Below are 22,539 nucleotides of genomic sequence, written 5' to 3'. Positions count from 1 at the left end.
CTCCAGCTTCTCGCGGAATTTAAACGGTTTAATTAGGGTTACAGTCACAGTTTTGCCGGTCGAAATTAGCTTGGCTGCACAAAAGGCTCGAGGGCGCAGTTATTAAAATTACGACGCGGTTGGCGACGATGCCGAGGAAAGGACGCTCCTTTCCAGCAATAATTTCCCCGCTTTTTCACCGCACTCGTTCTTTGCATCGGTCGATACGATAGGTTTAATGGACATCGATCGAGATATCGAGCGAACTCGGTCGTGAAATGCCATTTACAGCGATCGGATTATTTCGCGGAGTTAACTTTGATTTTACGAGCGGGGAGCAAAACGAGAAACACGAGGGCCAGATCCTCCGTTAATTACGTTTCTTGCGCCGTGCCAACGTAATTCGAGCGTCGATGGCGCGGCTCTCCTCCGCTTTCGGATGATAATTCATGCTAAAACGCATCGGCCCCTTGCTTCGCTGTGCCACGAATGTACTCGACGTTCGTTTGGATTTCGACCGTTTCCCTTCAACGAATCGATGCATCCGCGGTTGCAAACAAAACGACGAGGAGATTAAATTTAACGAAAATCTCTTTTCTTGTTCCCAGGATTTTTTAAAACTCTTTCCGAACAGTCCACCGATGATTATGCCAAGTTTCGTTAACTCGAACGGAAAAGTTTGGAGAGCGGGAAGAAGAAAAAGTCGACGTAAAATCTTCATCCTGTGTGTATATATATATATATATATACACATACTTTTCTCGAAGACAAGTAGAAACAGAAACAGAAAATTTCGTTTGAAAACTTTTCTACGAATCTGCTCGTTCAAATCTAATAAAGATGTTTCTTTCCTTCGATAAGATTCATATTTTTCCCTTTTTTCGCTCGATTCGTTGTTCCCCGTAAAAGCATTTCTATATTTTCAAAGCAGGCTGCGAGTTTTTCGCCTTCTTTCGCGGTTCACTTACTTCCGCTCTTTCTCTTCGGGCAAAGTGTAACCAAACTATGGAAATTTTGTTACGCAACGCGGCTCGAGTTTGTTTAGGGTAAGCTCCCTCGCGCACCCCTCCTCCTCCTCTTCCTTTTTCCGAATATATTTCAACTTGCACCAACGTCGTTCCTTCGGAGATCATTTCACCACCCTTCGTCGTTTTTTCGTTAACAATTTTTCTCCTTCTCTTTCCAATTTATTCCTTTCTCCCTAATTCTTTTCTTCGTCTCGTTCGGTCTTTTGCGAAAAAGAAAAAGAAAAGGATTTCGCCGCGTCATCGCGACTTTCTATTTCCTTCCACGTAATAAACGAGCAAACATCTCTCGTTACGAACGAGTTATTTACGCGGAGTTGGAATAAAGGCAACGTTCTCGAAAGGCCTCCGAGGTTATGAGGATCTGCGCGACGTTGATAAGCAGACAGAAGGAGGCATTATCGCGCCATCGTTTCCAAGTCCTGGATCGAGCTTTCTCGAGTCAACGGCTCGACTGCTAGTCGAAATGCATTACGCTCGAATCCTATTTCACCAGTTTTCTTACGCACACCAGTTCCTATTTTAATCGGAAATTAACCGTTTCGCTTCCGTGTAATTAATTACGGCCGTATCGAGATGCTTGTCGAGATTTCGGGTGACGAGCTCCTGAAAACCTCGCTCGGCTGTTGCATTCGCAATTGGAATTTCCAATCGATCGTGAAAGCGGCGAACATTTACGTAAGACGACAGGTTTCGTCGTAACCGAACGGCCGCGAGACTATGTAAGTACACGGCGTTCGATCCGGAGAAACGTATCGCGAAGTGTATCCAGTTCGCTCTGCCAAGGCCGGTCCTCTTTGGAGAAAGCGTCTCCCCTTCCTTTTTCTCTTAGAAACGTTTCAAACGAACGCATAGAACGATAACGTTTACGAGATAACGCGCCTCGGACTGTATAAAATTCATCGCGAGTAATAACGCGTTTACGACCAATTTTACGAGCAACGTAAACAGTGACGAAAGCGTTCACACTTTGTGTTTTACACTTTTTCGTTTTCAATATTATTATTATTATTATTATTATTATTATTATTATTATTATTATTATATAAATGTGTAAATATTATGTGGAAATGTTATACGCGCACTTTTGCGTTGTACTGTTAACGGAACGATGGCTTGACATCGACTGAACGTAAACGCGCTCTCGCTTAATAACAATAGTGTTTACATTTCTGGCTAAAGTGTAGAAAAACTATCGACAGCGGTCGAATACTTTCGTAACCTGTTAATAACGCGCGTATATAGATATATTTATATAATTACTGTATATAAATGGACGACTCGTGTCATGAAAAATTGCAAATTCGAGCACATTTCGTTACTCACTGTATGTAATACGAATTATGCATGCGTTTATCGGATGGGACGATGTAATTTTAAAATTTCTCCTGAAGCGTATATTTTCGACAGAGAAAATTATCGATCGCTCGATTCGACGATCGTGGCAATCAATTAATCGCAACGCTGTTCCACGATGTTGACGTTGGGAAAATTTATCTCCCGTCTTTCTAAATAGCTTCAAATGTGGCTCGATCCCCTTTCGCGATATGAAACAATTAATATTCTCCAATTTCCCCAACAAATTTAATCCACCAGACGGGAATGAATGGCCGAGCTTCCTTCGAGTTGAGTCGGTGCTAACCTCGGATCTAGACGGATCTTTTTAATCAAACTTAAATATCATGTTTAACGCGCAATTAACGTTTATCTTCGAACCGGATTACTTTCCATCGATACTCGATCTGGAGAAAAATCGGGGAAGACGATCGATTCAAACGACTCGATCAGATATCGTTATTTAGTCGGCCAACTTGGCCGGTTGCTTTAGCGAGTATTCGTTAATTCGTTGATCATTAAATCGAATGTCGGCATTTTCGAGGACACGGAAACTACTACTCGCGACACGAGACGTCGATAATTTTAATTAACGATCGATCGAGAAACCTTAATTTTCGAGAAAGATAGAAAAGATCGCTTTGCACGTGTGTGTCTAACCTAATTTAATATCGAAGAAATACATGGAATAAATTGGAGACGCTTGAATTTAACGAAGAAGCACTAATCGTTCGAAGCGACGTAAGCACCGTGCTACGTTCAATTATGGCTGGGTGCATCATAATCGTCGTAAATGCTCCACTTGCACCTTTCCACCGTCTGAGCATCGTCGAAACGTTGAATTATTATTGTTACGAAACAGGGAATGGAAACAATAAATTAATCAGGGTGAGGTAATAACGATGAATTTGCTCGGTCGGAAACGTTCATATTCGAGAAGGCGAGAATCTGGTAAATTTTAAATCGCCGATCCATGTTTCCCGTATTCCATTTCCAATTCCCCCTCCAGTGTGATTCGGTAATTATAAACTCTCTCTAAAATCTCCTGCTAACGAGAGTCAAACTGCGAATCGAGAAAAATTTATCTCGTTCCAACTTATACATCCCACTTAATGATCCTTTTAAGGATTCTCGAACCCAATTAGTCCAACGATGTATATTTTGCCAATCTTACTCGATATATGTACTCCTTCGACGATTTTCTCGGATTATCCAAACTGGTTGGCCCTCGGACCACGTTTTAAACGGCGAAACGATTGAAATTTCCACGGTGTGATTCGACCAGAGTTAGACGACCTTGTCAAGATCGTACATTCCTCGAATCCTCGGCCAATAACGTTTTGAATTTCCCTCCAAGGAAATTTTCCATTTCACCTTTCCAAAATTTTATCTTCGTTTCCTTTTGTATTAACGCATTAAATCTGCTCATCTTAGACGTATATCATCTATAACAACAAAAGAAGTAATAGAGAATTTGTACGGATTCGAAGCTATTTTGACCAGAGTTATAAGCCTAGTCGTAGCCTGTCTAAGAATTAACGAGTTGAGCCAAAGCGGTATGAACGTGAAAGGGGTGCGATCGAAAGTGAGAGTTTCGAGAGAGAGAGAGTTTAATTCAGCAGACCGTGAGACACAATGCAACGTATTATTGTCATCGTTCTTAAAATAACCGTTATTACCCCGATATCTCCGCCGCGACATTCCTACGAAGTTGATTACAATTAAATGATAGATTTATATAAATTGTTGTCGATATAACCAATTGAAAAACTTTATCGACAGTTGAGAATAAAATTTACCAAATCGATTTGTAATATATAAGAATATATAAGATGATAGACGAACCGTTGTAAGGTTGGCGATTTCACAACTTTCACCGTTATAAAATATCGGTTCGTCGGGTGAAATTTCAACTTCGATAGAGATTCGCCTCTTCTCGCGGGTTACACGCGTTTTGAAGTTGGTAAACAACGGACGGAACGCCTCTTCGTGCCTTTCTAAGTATGACCCTGGTTACGAAACGAATCACCGAGGAATCTCAACTTTCATTTTCTACGCTCGTATCTGCTCGGGACGTGCTCGGTGCATGCTGCTGCACGTGACACGCGTCGTGCACGTGCACGAGCGTGTGTCCACGCGTGGCAAATACATAATAACGGCTATTAAGGAGGAGCTCGAAAGCTTTCGATCTGGGACGGTGAATCTTTTTCTTTCCCTCCTTCTTTCTGGAAACGCAACATCGGAATGTTGTTGATTACCTTGTTACCATTTTATGTTATGTAACGAGCGTGCTTCTTCTTTTTTATCGATATAACGGTGTTAATTAAATATACATTTTTTCGAATATCCATTTTATCGTAACGCGTCGGCCAATAATTTTTCCAGGATAAATTGCTAACGAATTGATAAACGTGTTCCATACAAATCCGGATATTTCGAACATATTCAAGAAATGATACAAATTAGCCTCGATTTCGGAGAGAAAAGAAATGAGAATTCCAATTCCAAAGCGTGTGTATATACGTGTGCTAATAATAAAATAATGAAATTTCCTGCGAAAAAAGTTCTCTGAAATCTATTTTGAAACCACTTGATCTGATCCTGACAGGCTGACCGAGGCCTACATTCTTGGGACGTGCGTTCATTGGTAAAAGGCGTTACGAAAGAATCCAACCGCTTCGTTCCTTGATTGCTATATTCGACGATAATCGTATAATAATATTCGTGCATCCCATCAAAATCGATTGGGGATATAAAATGTAGAGGAAGATAATTATTTCGTAAGATTTATAATGATTACCAAGCCGTAAGGATTACTGTGTCGAAATCGAGAGAAAAGAAGGAATACTTTGTTTGGAAAATTTATGAAACTATAAAATATATTAAACTTTCATCGAATCGTAAATAATTTATCCACGTCCGTGTAATGTTCATAAAATTAACAATTACTATTGATGTAATACCACGTCCGTTTGTAATTAGAGTCTAGGGAAGTTATTTCTAAAAAAAGAAGAAAAAAATTAATCAGCGTGATAGTAATTTTCGAAAATACATGGATAATACGTAAATGGTCTCGAACGATATCGAACGAGATTCGATAAAATTATCGATTGTGCGTTGCGATACCACTTCGTTCATCGAAATGTAATTTTAATTAGAGTCCACTTGATTGAAATCCTCTCGAATCTAAACGCAACCTCTATTATTGGAACCGTAGGTAGCGAGGAAAATCGATGAATCTCTATTCTACGAGATATATCAATCGTTTCTTTAAATTAGAAATTCGTTTCTGAAACATTTGTTATTGTTTCTTTTTTAATAAAAATACGATGGAAACGTTACGAAACAATTCGCGATGAGTTTTAATTTCAATTTTCAAAGTTGTAAATAATTATCGAGTAGTCTCGAGTGTTTATTTTTTCAACTTTCTCTATACCAGCTAAATCTAGCGCTAAATGGCGTTATTTCGACATCAAAAGGGAGAATAAAAACAAGACTGTAGTGAATCATGGAGAAGTAACGAAACTTTTACTCGAACCTTTTCACGGTAACGCGTCTCGATAATTTTCGATATTTGTGTTTCTCGATTTGCCGCAATGGCGTAACGTTTCTCGACTAGCGTGGTCTCGCCTTTCTCAAGTCCCCTAATTATCCCGTGCGCGTTTCCGTTCTGACGACATCCGGATATCGTATACGTTGTAACGCGTTGCCAATCCGCGTGGAATTGTCGAACGAGAGGAAGCGAAAGTTCTGTTCGGGAGATAAAATTGTGATTCGGTTGAAATGGAAGCCGAACCTGTCCTTCCGATCGAAAGGGACAATTTTCGTAAAAAAAAATTAGATGGATTTACAAATTAATCTGGAAGGGCGTTCTCGAGCGCGCGACGAATCTGGCTGGAACAAAGGATCGAACGGTTATTTATTTTCGAGGGATGAAACGATACTCGCACCGTTGAAAGCACTTCTACAAATAGTAGTCGTTTTACCGTGGTGAACGACGCTCTCGAACAAGGATTCGCGCTTGTTACATCTATCGGGTTGTCGATCGATCTCCTCCTCTCGAGATGTGGAACAACGTGCATCGTTGCTTTGCCCGTCGTCTCGTATTTTATTTCTCCTCTATTGGGGAGGAGGGAGGGGTGATTTATCGGGAACGGTGACGCCTCATCGACGTGTCTCGATCGAAAGTACGGGGAATTGGATTCTCAATCGCGCCCCCTCCCCTCCCGTCACTCACCGACGCGTCGTCGTCGTCGTCGTCGTCGAATAATCTCGCTCATGAAATCTCTCTCATGAATAATTCGCGCCCGAGTTGTCGATACTTGCGTATTTGTTCGTCCCTCCCTGAAACGATCGCTCTTGTAAATACCCGCCCTCCGCGCGGACTCGATCGCTTCCAATCCTCTTTTCGACCGAAAAAATATCTCGAACCGATCTTTCCAACGAAAATTTTTCGTACTAATTACGATCGAGAAAATCTTCGAGTAGAATATTATCGTTTAATTTTTCTTTATTTCTCCGTGTAAAAATCGTTGGTTATTAAGCGTCACTTTTCTTTCTAATTACAATGTTCGTAATTAAAAACAATATATATACGCGATAAAAAGCGGGAAAGTTGAACGTGTTCCGGCTAGCCAGGAGGATAGATTAATCAGAAAAGATATTTTAATTTAAAAAAAAAGAAAAAAGAAAGAAAAATTTCACTCGTGAAATCTACCTCTTTCGAGATATAATATATAATTTTCGACTTTTTAAAAGTTGAATGAATCGTAAAAGTTTCGTTCTTGAAAAAACAACGAGATTTTCAAAGGATAAAAGGTCTTCTTTACATCTGTACGATAGTTTGTATATATAATTTTTGATCAAATTAGTGGGTATGCTTATTTTAAAAGGTTTCATGTCGGTTGTGTGCGCAACGTAACGAGTCGAGTATAAAAAAAACTAGGCTTGTTTTCTTTCGTTTACGAGATAGGTACTTTTATTAAAAATTTCAAGCCGTGGCGGAACTACGGCTTCGTACGATGACCTACGCGTACTAGATATTTCAACAAGTTGTGCTCATGGTGTAACGCTTATCTCTTTAACAGTGTGCAACGGTATCCGAGAAATACTCGAGTTTTCGTCATTGAAATCGTTCTGAAATCTCTATTATACTTTTATTTGTCGAAACATCCCTTATCGCGTCGATTTTTCGTAGACAATTCAGTAGATAAAAAATCCATCCGAAACCACTCCGTGGAGCAACTTCAACCCGAAACGATCCATCAACAGACGCGTCTACGGCTGCTGGCCCGTAAATTTGGTACACGTCTACGACATTCGTCCAAGTATTCGAAAGTCGAACTCGAGAATGGAGGACGGCTCGCGGAGCGCAAGTTGAAAAGTTGTGGGCAAACAACGGTGGAGATCTCCAACGTTGTCGGATTAACGAACACGTCCTCGACGCGTTTTAACGCGTAATCAGAGCTCGATCCTTCCCCTCCTCCTCCAAATCCGAGAGGAAAATCGATCCGAGCGGCAGTTATCGCGTATTAAATTCGAGTGTTTGGGAGTTGAACGTCGCGCAGTTTGTGAATAATCGGTGGAACGTTCCTTTCACCTCGATCCATTTTTTACGAGGCTCCTCCTTCCGAAATTCCATTGTTCGCGGAACAGTCTCGGTCCTCGTCGTCTCGTGGTCACTTTGGAATTCCTGGAAGCTCGAGGACTCTCGCCTCCCGGCGAGAGGGGTCCGTTTACTACGCGTAGGCGATCCATGGTGGTGGTCTCGCATCCGGTGAAGGCCGCCCGTCGTCGAATCCGATTGAAAAGCGAAGGCGGCCGCCGGTTGCCGTTCAGTTGGCCGTTGTTTGCCCAACGGGATTCGCCGCTTTTCTCATCTCTCGCCCAAAGATAAATTTACCCGCGCGTTTCGAAACCCAGCCCACGATAAACGATAATAGAGAGACGATGTAACGGCGATCGAATTCATTGTAAACTGTTGTTCCAGTCTCGCAATCGTGGAGAACGATTGGCGGCGCGAAAATCGCGGTGGTGGTGGTGGTCGCGACATTCCACGACAACCGCAGCGGAACGGGACGCACGTGCGAGTCTCTCCATTCACTTTCAGCCAGCGAGGCCCTCGCGATCGTGGAACGCGCGTCGACCTGTTGTCCGAGCTGTTGGCATGCTCCTGCGGGGGCAGTTCTGATTCGAGACGAGAAGAGAGGACAGGATGTCGTGGAGGCTGTGCCTGCTCGTCGCGCTCCTCGTCGCTTCCTCGGAGGCTGTCCCTGGCAGATTGAACGGTAACGTGTCTCCAGCCGTCGTGGGGATAAGTTTCACTCGTATTTCCACGCGAGTGTGTACGTATCGTTGCGAGTGATTTTACACGCGGTGTGGAGGAAGAAAGTTGACGCTCGATACTGCTCGGTTTGATATTCCATTCGGAGGAGAAAGCCGAGGCCTGTTCTTCGAACGAGGAAGTAACGATCGAGGTTTGAAAACGAATATCGTATCGTCAGTTTTGCTTCTTTTCCTTCCTTTCCTTCATCGATCTTCATTTCATTCTTGAACGGGGCGAGGCTTTCCAATCCGATTTTCGAATCTATGGAAACGAATATGGCGATGATAATGGAAATATTTCATCCCGATCGATTCGATTGCCCGAATCGGAAAGATCAACCTTCTCGAATTGAAAAATTCGCCCCCCACCCGATAACGGATTAAACTTTTCCCATAGTTCGCGACACGTTCATCTCGCTTCCCGATCCGTAACTTACATTCCTCACGCCTGTTCCCGGATACGTAGTGAAAATTCCAAACACGAGATCGATCTCTGTCTAAAATTTTTAATAACGCCAGCCCAAGAATTTGCCACTTTTTCGCGGCAGGAATATCGGAAAATCTTAAAAAGAGGGAAAGAAAGAAAAGGAAAGTTTTCCTGTTGCAAATTTTCATCGTATTCCACCTTAAAACTTTCCTCTTCGAAGGACGTTGGTTCGCCCAGTTTGGACAACCTTTCGCCGACCATGATCGCTAATACCTCCCCGACCTTGAACGGTATGCTCATTGAACGAGCATATGGCTCGCATAGCCCCGAGCTACGAATTCCTTTCCTTCGATCTCGTTTATCGATTAGCCAATAATTTCGTGTCATCGATCTCGAGGCTCAAGGTTAGCCTCCGTTCGATCCATCACCCGAAAGGTGTAAATCAGCTCCGATCGGACTTTTAAAATTTCGTTACGAGTCTTGATATCGCGCCACGAGTTTCCACTTCGTGCCTGATAATTCTCCCCGCCCGAGCAAACTTGACCATAACATCGAAAGTAATTTCTAACGCTCCCCAAACTCGTTCCATGCAACCGAATTAACTTCTTCTTCCTTTTTTCTCGCAACTTCTAATTAGCGCATTCGGCTCCGGAGGAGCAACCGGACGCATTCGTAATCGAGGATCGATTCCTCCCCTCCTTTTCTTCGCTTCCGCCGATTCTCGAAACGATCTCTCGAGGCGGGTATAAATCACGAGCCGCGCGATAGCGGGACGCTGAAAAAGATTAATGAACCCATTGTGAGCAAAGAACGCCAGTTTGACGGTATTAGGAAACTGGGAGCGGAGAAGGAAGAATTACCATCCGCGGTTTCGATTCCACTTTTCCAGCGTTACACCTCCTCCCCAATTTCGAAAAATCGCACCGTCCACGGATTTCGTCGCTCGATTATCGACGTGTCCAAAAGGAAAGGACTCGAATCCCTGACCGTTACGTCGCGCCCCGATTTCGTTGAAATCTAGAACGACTCGAAACTACGTAAACGTTTAACAATTAGTAATTTTAAAAAATTTAAATTAACAAATTTTCATACCAACATATAAAACTGTATATTAAACTTAACGAATAATATAACGAATTAATAAAATATCCTTTCCGTTATTATAAATTTCTACCAAACAACCCAAAAATATTAATTTACATAGTTTGTACATTTATAAGACAGTCGGTGAACGCTCGTCACGCTCCGCGAGATTAATTTACAAGTCGAATCGCGAGGTAAATCCGCAATTTATTTTATTCGATCCAATTATATCTCAACGATTAGCTCGTTCGATCTCGATTTTATATCGCACACAGTGTCAAAGATCCGCTCGTTTCGTCATTTCCGTGTTAATTGTCAACGCGATCACGGATTAAACGGTTAGAACGTTTTCTTGCGAAACTCCTTGGAGCGCGTTACGCTCCAGAAGAGTAATTTCTTAATGAGCCGGATCCGAACCGCAACGAGAATGCACAATAGCGCGCAGTTTTTTATCTCATATACGAATTCTAAGCGTTCAACGATAATGTAGACACTGTACCCCCAATGTCGAATATTTTATGATACTTTTTACTCCCCGATGTTGACGTGGAATCGCGTATAAAGAATAAACGCAAGGGAAACAGAAATTCGAGAACCTCTTGCTTTTTCTACGTTAATAATTTCAAACTTTACTTTACCGTTTCCCTTAAAAGCTTGTCCATATTTTATCTTGCGAAAATATAACCAAGGGATGAAAATTTTTTTCATAATTTTCAAGATACGTTTCGTACTCAAATATTTGATCCGACAAATTATCGAGAAACGTTTAAATAATCGGACGATAAAAATTGAGAAGCTGCTGAATTACCAGATCTTTTGCATCCACAGCTGATTCCTAGGGAAAGTTTAACGCACGGTTCGTAAAACGATAACGAGAGTAAAGTAGCGCGTAATGGAAGTGGAAAAGCAACGATCAATTTCCCTCGTCTACCGTTGTACGATCGTCACAAATGTTGATACGAATCATAGTCGAAAGAATAAGTCCGCCGATAAAACGCGTATTCCTTTTATCCGAGAAAATGATGGCACTTTAAACGGATAATTCACATTCGTGATAAATAATTTGGTTTTTCGGAACGTTCCGCCCGAAGCTCGGGATTTATGCCGTTTTTCCCTCGACGCCGATAAATCACTCTCGGACGATGATCGCGAGTTTTGCAGGGAGGAAAGTTGCGAACGAACCTTCGCAATTGGAATTTCACGCCTCGGGCAAACTTCGAGGCACGTGCACGCGATTGTGCACGCTTATTTCCGATGAAAATATCGTAATCTCGGATTACGCGACTCTTTAAACCGCATTCCATCTACTTTCCTTCTGCAAAAAAAGAGCATATTCGGTTTTTCTTCGACTCGTTTTCCATCCAAGGATCTTCTCTCGTTCGTCATTAATATATATATGTATGTATATCTTATCAATGTCTTTTCGAAAACAATCGTTTCTGTTCGTACGAGTTCACTGTTCGAGTTTATAGTCAAACTCTTACGCGAGGATCGGAATCGTTTCGCTCTTCTCACGTGGTCATCCGCGTGCTCCTCTCCCGTTCTCCCCTAGCAATCTTCAAAATGTCACCGCATCTCGTTTGCACGAAGGAGTTGAAATTATAAGTAGAACGGTCGATTCGAAAATTTCGCTCGACGTACGCCGGAATACGGAATGGATTGGGAAAGTTTCGGCCCCGGGAGAGCGGAGCCGCGAAACGATATCGAATTTCAGATAAAACGCGATTTGGTTCGCGGTAAACACGCGCCTTCTGCTCGCCGTCGATAATATCTTGGCCGGGGTGGAATTTACGCGGCCACGGGAAACGAATCGATCGATAGGGAAAGGGACGCTCTCCGCCGATGAGTTACGATTCCCTCGTTTTCCTTTCTTTTTGTTTTTATTTTTTCATTTTTTTTTCACGAGTGAAAACGTTGATCGTTTAATGGAAAATAAATAATCCGAACGCGGAAGGTTCCGGTAAAAAATATAGTTTGCCGATTTATTTATTCTTTTTTTTTTTTCCGCGCCTGCCTCGGAATCGAAGTTACGCGGCAAACTCGCGGCATCGTTTTTCGAATTCTTTAATTGAAAACGTTTATTGCTCGTTTAGATTTAGACGAGCGATGCTCGGAGAACAGGGATCCCATAGACTCGTAATAATAGGAGAGATCTTTTGAGCGGGAAACATGCATGAAAGAAATATTTGCGATTATTAAAAAGACGCGGTATTATCCGAGGCAATGGTAGATTAGACACGTTTAGAAACACGCGTTTATTTTTATCCTCCATCTTTTACGAGCGGGAGTCAAAGATGTTCTTTTTTCCTGCGTTTCTTTTATCGTCGCGGTTGATTGTCAGTTCGTTCCCCAAAGGAAGTTTAATTATCCTATCCCGACTCGAAAGGTCATCGCGGATTCACGCGCAGAGGCGCTTACTTGGAAGAAGAAAAAGCAACGGAGAAAGTTTCGGAAACCGGTTGCCTCTGCTGTCCTCCTCGACGTAACCGTCCCGTTGTGCGAACAAGAAAAAATAAATAAATAAAAGGGAGTAGGTCGCGCTAGTCCGATTATTTCAAGTTTCTCCAATAATTCCTCCGCGTTACGCCCACCTTTTCGCTCTTTCTCCCTCTCTTTCGGCGCGAAATTCAAAACGAAAGACGAAGAGCAATCGAGGGATCCGTGACATCGATTCATTTTTAACTTTTTTTCGAAAGCCGAATCAACGGCACGTGTCTCATCAAAGTTTAAGCTCGAGCAATGAACTCGAATCGTTCGATGTTGATTCATTTTTATACCTTTTTGCGAATAAAATAATCAACGTAGCTTTTAAATCGTATAATATAAACGTTATTTAACGGGACGTTTAACCATCGAATACTGGACGATTCCACGAAACTGTGAAATTAAATATTTCGCGTGTAACCTAATATATCGCGATGTATAGTTGAGAGTTGATTATCGCAGGAATTTCAATGAAATTTCAATTAATTCCGTATTTCGTCGAAATTTGAATCAAAAACGATAATTTGATCGTAATATAAAATTCAATCCGTATCATACATCCTGAAATCTATCTTTGAAAAATTTCTTTCCGAACGCTTTTTCAAAATTTTCTTCTACACCGCGGGTAGAATTTTCTAAAATATATTACGTTTCAGAACGCGCGACTTATTTCGATATTCTTCTTCTCCACCAAAGTCGGGCATCGTGTTCCGAATAGGATAAGACAGTTTTCCAATGGAGACATTTTTGGAAAGTCCCGACCCACTTGGACCAAACTTCCAACTTGATTTTTCGAATAACTCGGTTACCCGAATAATCTTCCGCTTGTCCAAAGAATTTTCCGACCTTTCTTAAAAGTGCTTTCCTTCCGCCGTCACGTTTCATTTTCCACCGGACGCGTTTACGCACATCTTTGCCCCCGAAAAATTGAGACAAATAACCAGACTTTTACCAATTAACTTGACGAGTTTCTAATCTCGACGTTGTTACGAGACTCATCGCGACTATTTATCATTCTCACCTGAAATTCGCGCCATTATTATGTAACGGTTAATTTTGACGGGAACGAGTACGACTATGATAAATGTTTCTTTAGCGTCGGAAACCTCGTTGGAAAGAATTTCGCTTCTTCGTCCTCGTATCATTCTTAAAACAGTTGGAAATTGCGAAAACTCGGCCTTCTCTATATATTTTTACGCCGTTCGAGTTTTTACTTTCGAAATGGTCGAAAGAGACATCTTGGAAATGCGAATAACTAGATTTTTGGTTCTCCACGGGCAACAACGGAAACGAGTGGGAAACGGCTTACATACGTTTCTCCTCGTCTCGATTCCGTAACTCAATTCCAGCTGTTTTAACGTCGGATGGAAACCTGCCTTTTCCATTCCCATGAAGCGATCCTACGGCTTTCTCCCCTTCAATTCGGCGGAATTGTTTCGTCTCGAGTTGTCTCCCCGATCATTGTACGCGATACGAACCGCGACAAGCTTCTACAACTTCCATTGCACCCAACTTCCATCCGTGTTCTTTCACGCGATAAATATACTCGACTAACGGAAGAAAAAAATCTACATCTCGGAACGTTACTCGATAACTCTCGATTAAAACTGTAAACGTGTGGCGTGCAGATTTAACGAATAGTTAAAATATCCTCGAATTGTCGCATTTCGTCGCGATCAGATTTATTATCGTAAAATTATAGGGCGGATGATTGGACGTGTTCCAAAATAGGTGGCAGACAGTTCACGCCAACTTTTGTAACGCGTTCATTAATTACGACAATTATTCCGAGGTTCGAGCTTATTAACGATCGTTAATGATCGCGTTACACGCGAAGATACCGGCGTTTAACAACAAACCGTGGTGCTCGATAATCGAGCAACCGCTCCAATTAACATACAGCATCGTTCGGGCGTGATTCGCGTTTCAATAAATTACCGCGATAAATCGCTCGCCATTAAACATATTTCGCGTAAATAATTAATTCGTTCAAGGACGAAACACCGAGCAGTATCAATATTTTATCCTCGCGATTCTCGATATCTTCTCGCGCGCGATCATCTTCGCCGCTTTTAATAGAAAGCGTGGAAGGAAGGGCACTGGCTCGTTTCACCTATTTCGCTTTATATCGAATATCGAATTTCCATTTCTCCAAAGATCATCGTAACGCGGATTTTATTTCGTCACTTCGGATAAAGACTGGAGAAATTGACAATTATCGGGGAGAAAAATGGCAAATAAGATGTAAATCGTGTCTGTTCGCGAAGACGATCCGTCTGAATCCGTGCTACTCCTAAATCCAATCAATTCTCGAGGACAACCAAGGATTCGAATCGTTCCAAAACGATCTGAAATTGCATCTCGAGAATCTAGCTCCAGTTTGCATCGCGAAACAATGGGCAAACGGTAGGTTTCGATTTAACATCGATGGATTCGTCGCAATTTCTCGAAATTCTAATATCGAATTTCTATCGTGAAAATGCTTGAGATCAAAATTTAAATCCGAGTTCTTGGTATTTTCACGAGTCCCCGGCGGGGCGTTTTCGCGCGAAGATAAAAAAATGGGGCAGGGAATAAGGAATGGCCGGTGTCTATTAAGCGATCCGTTGAATATTAATGGCACGGTGGGCCGCGGCGCGACGATTAACCGAGCGATTATTAAAATATGCACAACGCCCGTCCTAATTAGACGAAAACGAGAAGAGCTTTTGCCCCTCGTCCTCCTTTTCTTCTCTACCGCTTTCTTTCATTACCCTTGCTCGATTACTCGTCCTTCCGTCCAACACCCTCCCGGATCGATCAGTCGCGACGGATAATCGAACTCGTTAAAATGCATTCGTTGAGAGATCGTTTTTTGCCAATTTGGGGATCATGCTCGTCGCCGTGTTTTCGAAATTAGATTTTAGATTCTTCCAACGATACTCTCTTATTATTGCTGTAATCGGTGAGAGGTACTTTTTCCACGCTTTTGTAATCGCGATCAAATATGAAAAGGAAAAAAAAAGAAAAAGGCTGACTTGTATATAAAATCGGTTTCGCAATTTGACGTATGGTCTTGCTCGATGCGCGTAAGGAAAAAGAAAAAGTGAAATTACAATCGTGTTATTTACATAACGTTAAACGTTAATAAAGTAGCATTACATTCCGAAACTCGGGGAGTTTAATCGAAGAGAAATTTACCTCGATCGATTACATCTGGCGCCGAAAATTTGTCGTCGAGATTACGTAAAACGAAATACGCAACGAATCTTTCTCCTCGTAAATAAATTATTTTTTTTTCTTTTCACTCCGGTTTAAATTTTTCCAAGTTTAAATTTTAACGAAAATATTTGACGAAAAGTACAGTTCGGTGCTTTTATCTCAACTCGACCGTCTAGACTAATTAACTTCGCGCTAATTAAAAAGTTGGTTTCTTTGTTAACGGAAAGCTTTCTTTCGGGCTGATTTCTCTGCAAAGTAACGGCCTTCTCCAACGTCGTGCTTCGATAAATAATAAAGAAAGAAAAGAAATGAGCGCTATTCTGCGAAAAGGATGACACTAATCTTAAAATTTAATTCCCAATAAACGAAGAATTTTACAACTCGGGTTAAATCCAACCCGAAATACCGATCATCGCGCGAGGAAATAAGTTAAGGCGCGTTTCGTATTATCATGTTGCGATACGACGGTTGGTTGAATCAAACTAGCCGCGTTCGATTTTTCCTCGAATCGCCAAAGAATCCACTTTTCCGCTTTACGTAACGAATCGAGTCCGATCCTCCGTGAACGCTGGTAATTGCGTTTTCTCGCGACGACGTCCAACGGTGAAATCTATTACGTGAATCGAGGGGGAACTCTGGAAAAGCGAATACCGGTAAAAACGTAATTATTACCGACAATACGGCGGAATAAAAATCTCTTCCGCTCCCTTCGCTTCGATCGATCGTCTCAACCTTGCCTCTGTTTTCGCAGACGACTGTCCCAACTGCGTGGACGAGCACAGCACCAACCTCGCCGCCTCCAGATGGACCATGCCGCTGTTGAAGCTCGGCGAGAAGAGATACTACCTGGGGATCTTCTTCAAGGTATCTTTCGACTGCCAATCGCTTCGATTCATCTGACGCGACCTGCTGGACATTATCCAATTATTTCCGTGCCCGTAACTTTGCTCGCCTCGTCGAATGCCAGACCTGTTATCGATCCGCCCGCCTACCCTCTCCGTGCTTTTTGTATCGCGCGCCAAAGAACCCGGAAACCTCGACCCCTTCCTCCAAACAAACGTGACGAAACGTCGTCACATGTTGTACATTCTATTCTCGAAAATTCTTCGCTCGATCCTCTCTCTGGCGCAACTCCATTCCGCGCCACTTTGAAACAGGAACGTCTCGGCGACGATCGATGCCTGCAAGTACCATTAACCCATTTATCGCGTATTCGTGTCTAGTTTAAACCCACTTTGACACGCCTCTAACCTAGACCCTACTGCACCCCTTCGAGTTCGTGACCACGAATTCCTCTTCGAAAAATGGATCGAGTCCCTCTCTCTCTCTCTGCGATTGCTCCAATCGCTTGGATCGCACGCAAACGGAACCGTGTTATTAAGATTTTGCAACGGCGCGTCCGGCAACAAGCATCTTTCCGAAACGTGGCGTAAAGCGGTAAACGAGGGTGTTTCGCAACAGCGTCGAGGAGCGCCGACCCGATCTTCCGATCCAGGTTATGTTATATGTTTTTATCCGAATGGTTTCTTTGCGAGCCACGTTGTTTGATACTAGAAATATTCGAGTGGGAAGGAAATATGCAAATGTCGCAGGCCGTGTTTCTTTCGCGCTTCCCCTATCGCTTGTAAAATACGAGAATGCTTGTTGCGTGGTCATTTGCCAGCCGTAATGGAGCCGGCTGGCAAAATTTATGCGGATTTACGCCCGCGTTTTTGACCTCGTACTTTCGCGCTGAATCGTGCCGCTCGGACGGTTCCCTTCCCCCCGCGATATTCATGGAGGAAGGTGACAACGAAAAGGAGGGAGATACGATTTATGAATAAAATTGAACGTAATGTAAAGTGGGCGGGGAACTTTGCTGGAAACAGGAATAATTATAACACGAATATTTCAACGGGAAAATGTACTTTATATTTTTCTCCACACGGGGTGCAGCAGCCCCCCTCCGCTTTAATTAGATCGTCCAAATAACTCTATTAAAATGCTTCCCCCTGCATTTGCATACGTATAATTCTTCGCTCTGTGTTTTCGCTACGAAAAAAAAAACAGATATTTCCAGATATCGGAGCGATACGAGAGAGTTTGAATCTCGTTAGATCGATACCGCGTCGTTTCCTCGAAACGAAAACTTTTCCTCGCGACGTAAAATAATTTCCACGTGGAATCGTGGGAAGCAAATTTCGATTTTATCCCGTGACGCATTTGCATCGAGACCTCTTTCAATTTCGAAAAAGTGCGAGGAACAAGGTGGATTGTTCGAGGAAAGGAAGAAAGAGGCACGATCGAACGTTCGAACAGAAGGTTGAATGTGCGTCCGCTTCTTTTTCCTTTTTCCTTTGCCGTGGACAAAGTAAAAGGGTAATTACGGGAGAAAACAGGGTGGCTCGGTGTACGCGATCGCGAATAATTCTTTTCACGTTCATCGATTGCCACGGGTAATTTGCTAGACCGAACGAGCGTCTGCGCTCCCCTTTCTGCCCATAAAGAACCGGTATTTTCATCGGAATCGAGTAATTTTCAAGTGAACTCGATCGAGGAATAAATTAGGGGGACGCGATTACTCGAAAGCGTTTCTCGATTCTTCGAACCGATTTAGGGGAAGAAATAAGAAACTGGATAAAAGCAAAGTCACATCGATCATCGGAACGGGAGAAGATGCGACACCTTGATCCGAAAAGAAAAGGAATATCGAGAAGATTGGGTGTCGACACGGAGAGTTTATCCTATACACGAAAGCGGCATCGCAACGATTTTCTACTTATCGCGATCTATCTGCATTCTGCCCGAGTTTTTCGCCTCTGTTCTCCCTCTTTTCTCGTTTCCACTCCCGCGAGGAAGCCGTGACACGTGTCTTCTTTAACCACGGGTAAAATGTTCCTCCTCCGCGTCGAAAATTCTACCAAATCTCGAGGACGCGTCGAAAATACGAACGACGTTTCTTCTTCTCGATTTTTGAAAAAAATTGAGAACGCTCAGAAAATTGGAGGAAAATGTATGGCGAAATTATCGAGTTGCGACGAAAACTGATTTTGGGAATTATAATAACTCGATTTGAAAATTCTTCCATTTGTGACCAACGAAGAAAATATCAGTTAATTTAATCGATAAACGCGATGCGTTAACCGTATCGCGATATAATACTGCGAATTGTATCTACGGGTTTAAACGTACAAACTCTAGCGTTATATCAAAGTCCATAATTTAACGAATAATTATTGTTAACGTCGAAACCGGTGTCCCTTTTAATTACATCGAATTACATCGAATCTCACTTTACGATAACAAATTACCGTTCAAATCAATGCATGCGTTACTCGCTTCAAAGCTGACATCTACCGTTCGCGCAACTCTATCGCGTATCATGATCTCTTCCTTCTTTGTTCAATCTTTGTATTTAACAATCTACAAGATAAATATTTGACGTCGATTTTTCGTATGAAAAGATGAAAGTAAAATTCGAGCGAATTATTTTTCATCTGGTTTCCAGGCCAATTGGTACAGAGCGTCCCAATATTGCCGATATCACGGGATGCACCTGGCGAGCATAGCGTCGCAGGAGGAAAACGACAGACTGGAGAAACACATCAAGGATTTCGGTCTCGGACACGAGCACTTTTGGACCTCTGGCACGGACCAGGCCGAAGAAGGTACTTTCTTCTGGATGGCCAATGGCAGACCCATCACTTTCGAGAATTGGAACGTCGGCGAGCCGAATAATTTCAGGTGCGTACACTCCCGATGCTCTGTCATTTACAGAAAAACATTGTTTTTCGCGAGAAATGAAGTCTTAGATAGAGTGTGGAGAAAGTGCGAAGCACGAATCGACGATGCGTTTGGTTACAGATACGAGAACGGCGAGGAAGAACACTGCCTCGAGCTGTGGAATAGGGATGGCAAGGGATTGAAGTGGAACGACAGTCCGTGCAGTTTCGAGACCTTTTTCGTTTGCGAGGTGCAATGATCGATCCATCCAACTACGAGATTGACACGAATCTTCGAAGATCATCGATCCACCCGATTGGATTCGCGATACAACGTCGATCTACTACCTTATCGAGTCGTCCAGCCAGCTAGCTATTGCCCGATCGATTCCTCTCCATCGAGGCCATCGAACGAAATAGAACAAAACTGACTTGTTACGTGCGTGTATCTCGCGCTCGATGCACGTAGTCGTTGCACGCCAAGGAATCGTAGTCAGAGTGACGAAACCTGTGTAAAGATACTTTTGCGAAACTATAAACTCGTATTTTAATCTTCGAGAACTTTTCGAGAAAGTACGGAGCAGTTCCATTTTGTATTTCAACAATATCGTATCGTAGCAGAATATAATAAGCAGAAATAATAATGAAAATGTCTTTTTACCGGATAACAACTGATTTAACGTTTAGCTTGTTATCGTATATTTCTCCTAGATGTACCATTTGCTTTTTCAACTTAGAAATCGTAGAATAAGAACTTATAAGTTTTAATGTAACGTAAATTAGTCATTTGCCGTTGATTTTTTGGATAATTTAGATAGATTTAGATGGTAAATAAATTGGAGTTCGCGTGCGTATTTATTTTTCTAAATAAAAAAGATTATAGAATTGTAGATGCATCGTTCGACTCCATCGTAGAACTCCAGTGAACGCAAAGATCGTTGTTAAGTCAGTTAAGTCAGAAAATCAGGGAATTTTTCGATTTTACCGATCAATGGAATCACTCGTTAAAATTTCAAGTTCCATCGATTGGCAAAATTCTTATCGTATAAGCTACCATTGTCCTCCTTCATTAAAAGTTAAGAAAATATAAAAGAATACTAATTAACAATTAGTAAACGAAAAATAAACAAATCGATCAATAATCAAAAATTGTTATTGTTGAATATCATGTAGCAATCAATTTAATGTTTATGAGCGAAATACGTTTGGTCGAAATTTTATGATTTTAACAACGCTAAATCCGGATGTTATGAACGAAATTACGTGTTTATATGTGGCATCGTATAGCGCTATGCAATAAAATCCAAGTCAAATATTACTATTTTTTAACTCTTCGATTTTTCCAATTAATGACTCGTAATGTTACATCGTATATACAATATTAAGGATAAAATAGAAAAATAGAAAAACTTTAAATCTCTTTTTAAATCTTTTAAATCTTTAATCTTGCTCTCATGACGAAAAGTTTACATTGTGTTTTTCGATGTAAAAGAAAACTGTAACAAAAATGTGTAAGACTTCTTTGATGATCGATCGTTCTTCGATTTAACGTTTCAATGAGTGAAAAAAATCTCGCGTTTTGTACGGAGACGTTGGTTCGAATATCATGGCGACCAAGTATCCAAACACGTCCAAATACTATGAACAAGTACCGCGACAAACCGCGTTTTTAGGAAAAAAAAAAAATAGAAAATCCGATGATAAAACGAGTAGAAAAATACAAAAAAAAAAAAAATGAAAAAACGAATGAACGAAGCAAAAAAGGCATGCAACTGTAATGAAAGTTGTTCTCCCGGAACGTTGTATTCCCGTAACGGATCTTTCCGGTCGACGTGACCCATGCTTCGTCGTTTCAACGTTCTTCCATCCTTTCCTTTTCAAGTCGACATCAGCCCATCAACGTGCGAGTCCCCTCTATAGGATTGACAGAACCAATTAGTGGTTCCGTCGATTTTTCGTCGTTTCTGAGGGGAAGCAACAATACCGTGGAGAGAGGTAGCGGACCGGTAAAAAGGGAAAATAGTAACAAAAAAAAAAAAAAATGTACGTAAAGTAACTGTAAAAGCGTGCGATTGAAAAGGGACAAGAAAATCGATACAGAATAATGAAAATAAAATGAAAAGCGAGATAATGTTGTCTAAATTTTCGTGTACAAAATAGGCCTAACATATAATAGGATTTTGTGCTCCATATCCAAAAATATCCGATTCCGAGTACTAAAATACAGAAATTATATTTAATCCAATCATAAAAGTTGATAAAATGAATAAAATAATCGTTTAAAAATCTTTTGTACATATATATAATAATGGATTGTATTTATAGATTTCACAATTGTTAAACAAACTTATATACGAGTTGAATGATTCGTGAATTGAAAGTATGCTCATATTTTTTTGTTGTGTATTAATGATTTAAAGTTTTTAAGATTATTTATCGATAAATTATGCAAAAAAAAAATAATATATGTCGGATATAAGAGCGCGTATACATTTCGCAGAACAAATAGTGAAAATAGTGGAAAAAGAAAGAGGAAATAGTGAAAAAAGAATAAGAAATTAACGCCATCTCTGAAATGTTAAGGAAATCTTTTCAAAAGTTGAATAACTAAGAATAGCAGATCACGTTTTGAATTTCAAAGACATATTTCCAAAAGAATTAAAAATGATAAGTAAAAGAAGTGATAAAAAATAAAATTTTAATTCATGAATAATTCAATTCATACTTGAATCCATCTGTTATTAATAGTATCAATAGTATTATTTATGAATACAATTCACTAAATATATATAATGCATAGCAATATTTATAAAAGCATGTATCAAAGGAATTATTTTTATAATTTATTGTTTATTTTGTTTATCAATTTTTGTGATTGAAATAAATATAATTTCAGTATATTTAAGCAATTCTTTCTATTGATATGTAAAAAATTTTATCTGATAAAAAATAAAAATATATAACAAAATATATGGAGTAT

At 41.1% G+C, this 22,539-nt stretch overlaps 1 protein-coding gene across 3 annotated transcripts in view; it reads left to right on the top strand.

Moving 5' to 3' along the window:
• Positions 1-22,468, top strand: part of LOC107998589 (C-type lectin 37Db) — a 58,054-nt gene extending 35,586 nt beyond the window's left edge. For 2 of the 3 annotated variants that reach the window (XM_017057934.3, XM_028667059.2), the window contains exons 5-7: positions 16,610-16,722; positions 19,346-19,581; positions 19,702-22,468. In XM_017057934.3, the coding sequence (XP_016913423.1) occupies positions 16,610-16,722; positions 19,346-19,581; positions 19,702-19,819 (467 nt within the window). In that variant the 3' untranslated portion in view covers positions 19,820-22,468. Of the gene's footprint in view, positions 1-8,168; positions 8,627-16,609; positions 16,723-19,345; positions 19,582-19,701 lie in introns of those variants that run through there. The other variant, XM_062081114.1, reaches the window with a different exon arrangement.
• The last annotated feature ends 71 nt before the right edge of the window (positions 22,469-22,539 follow it).

Source organism: Apis cerana, linkage group LG11 (assembly GCF_029169275.1).
Source record: "Apis cerana isolate GH-2021 linkage group LG11, AcerK_1.0, whole genome shotgun sequence".
NCBI classification, from domain to species: domain Eukaryota; kingdom Metazoa; phylum Arthropoda; class Insecta; order Hymenoptera; family Apidae; genus Apis; species Apis cerana.
The sequence above is the reverse complement of the archived record's forward strand: the minus strand, read 5'-3'. Positions and strand labels throughout refer to the sequence as shown.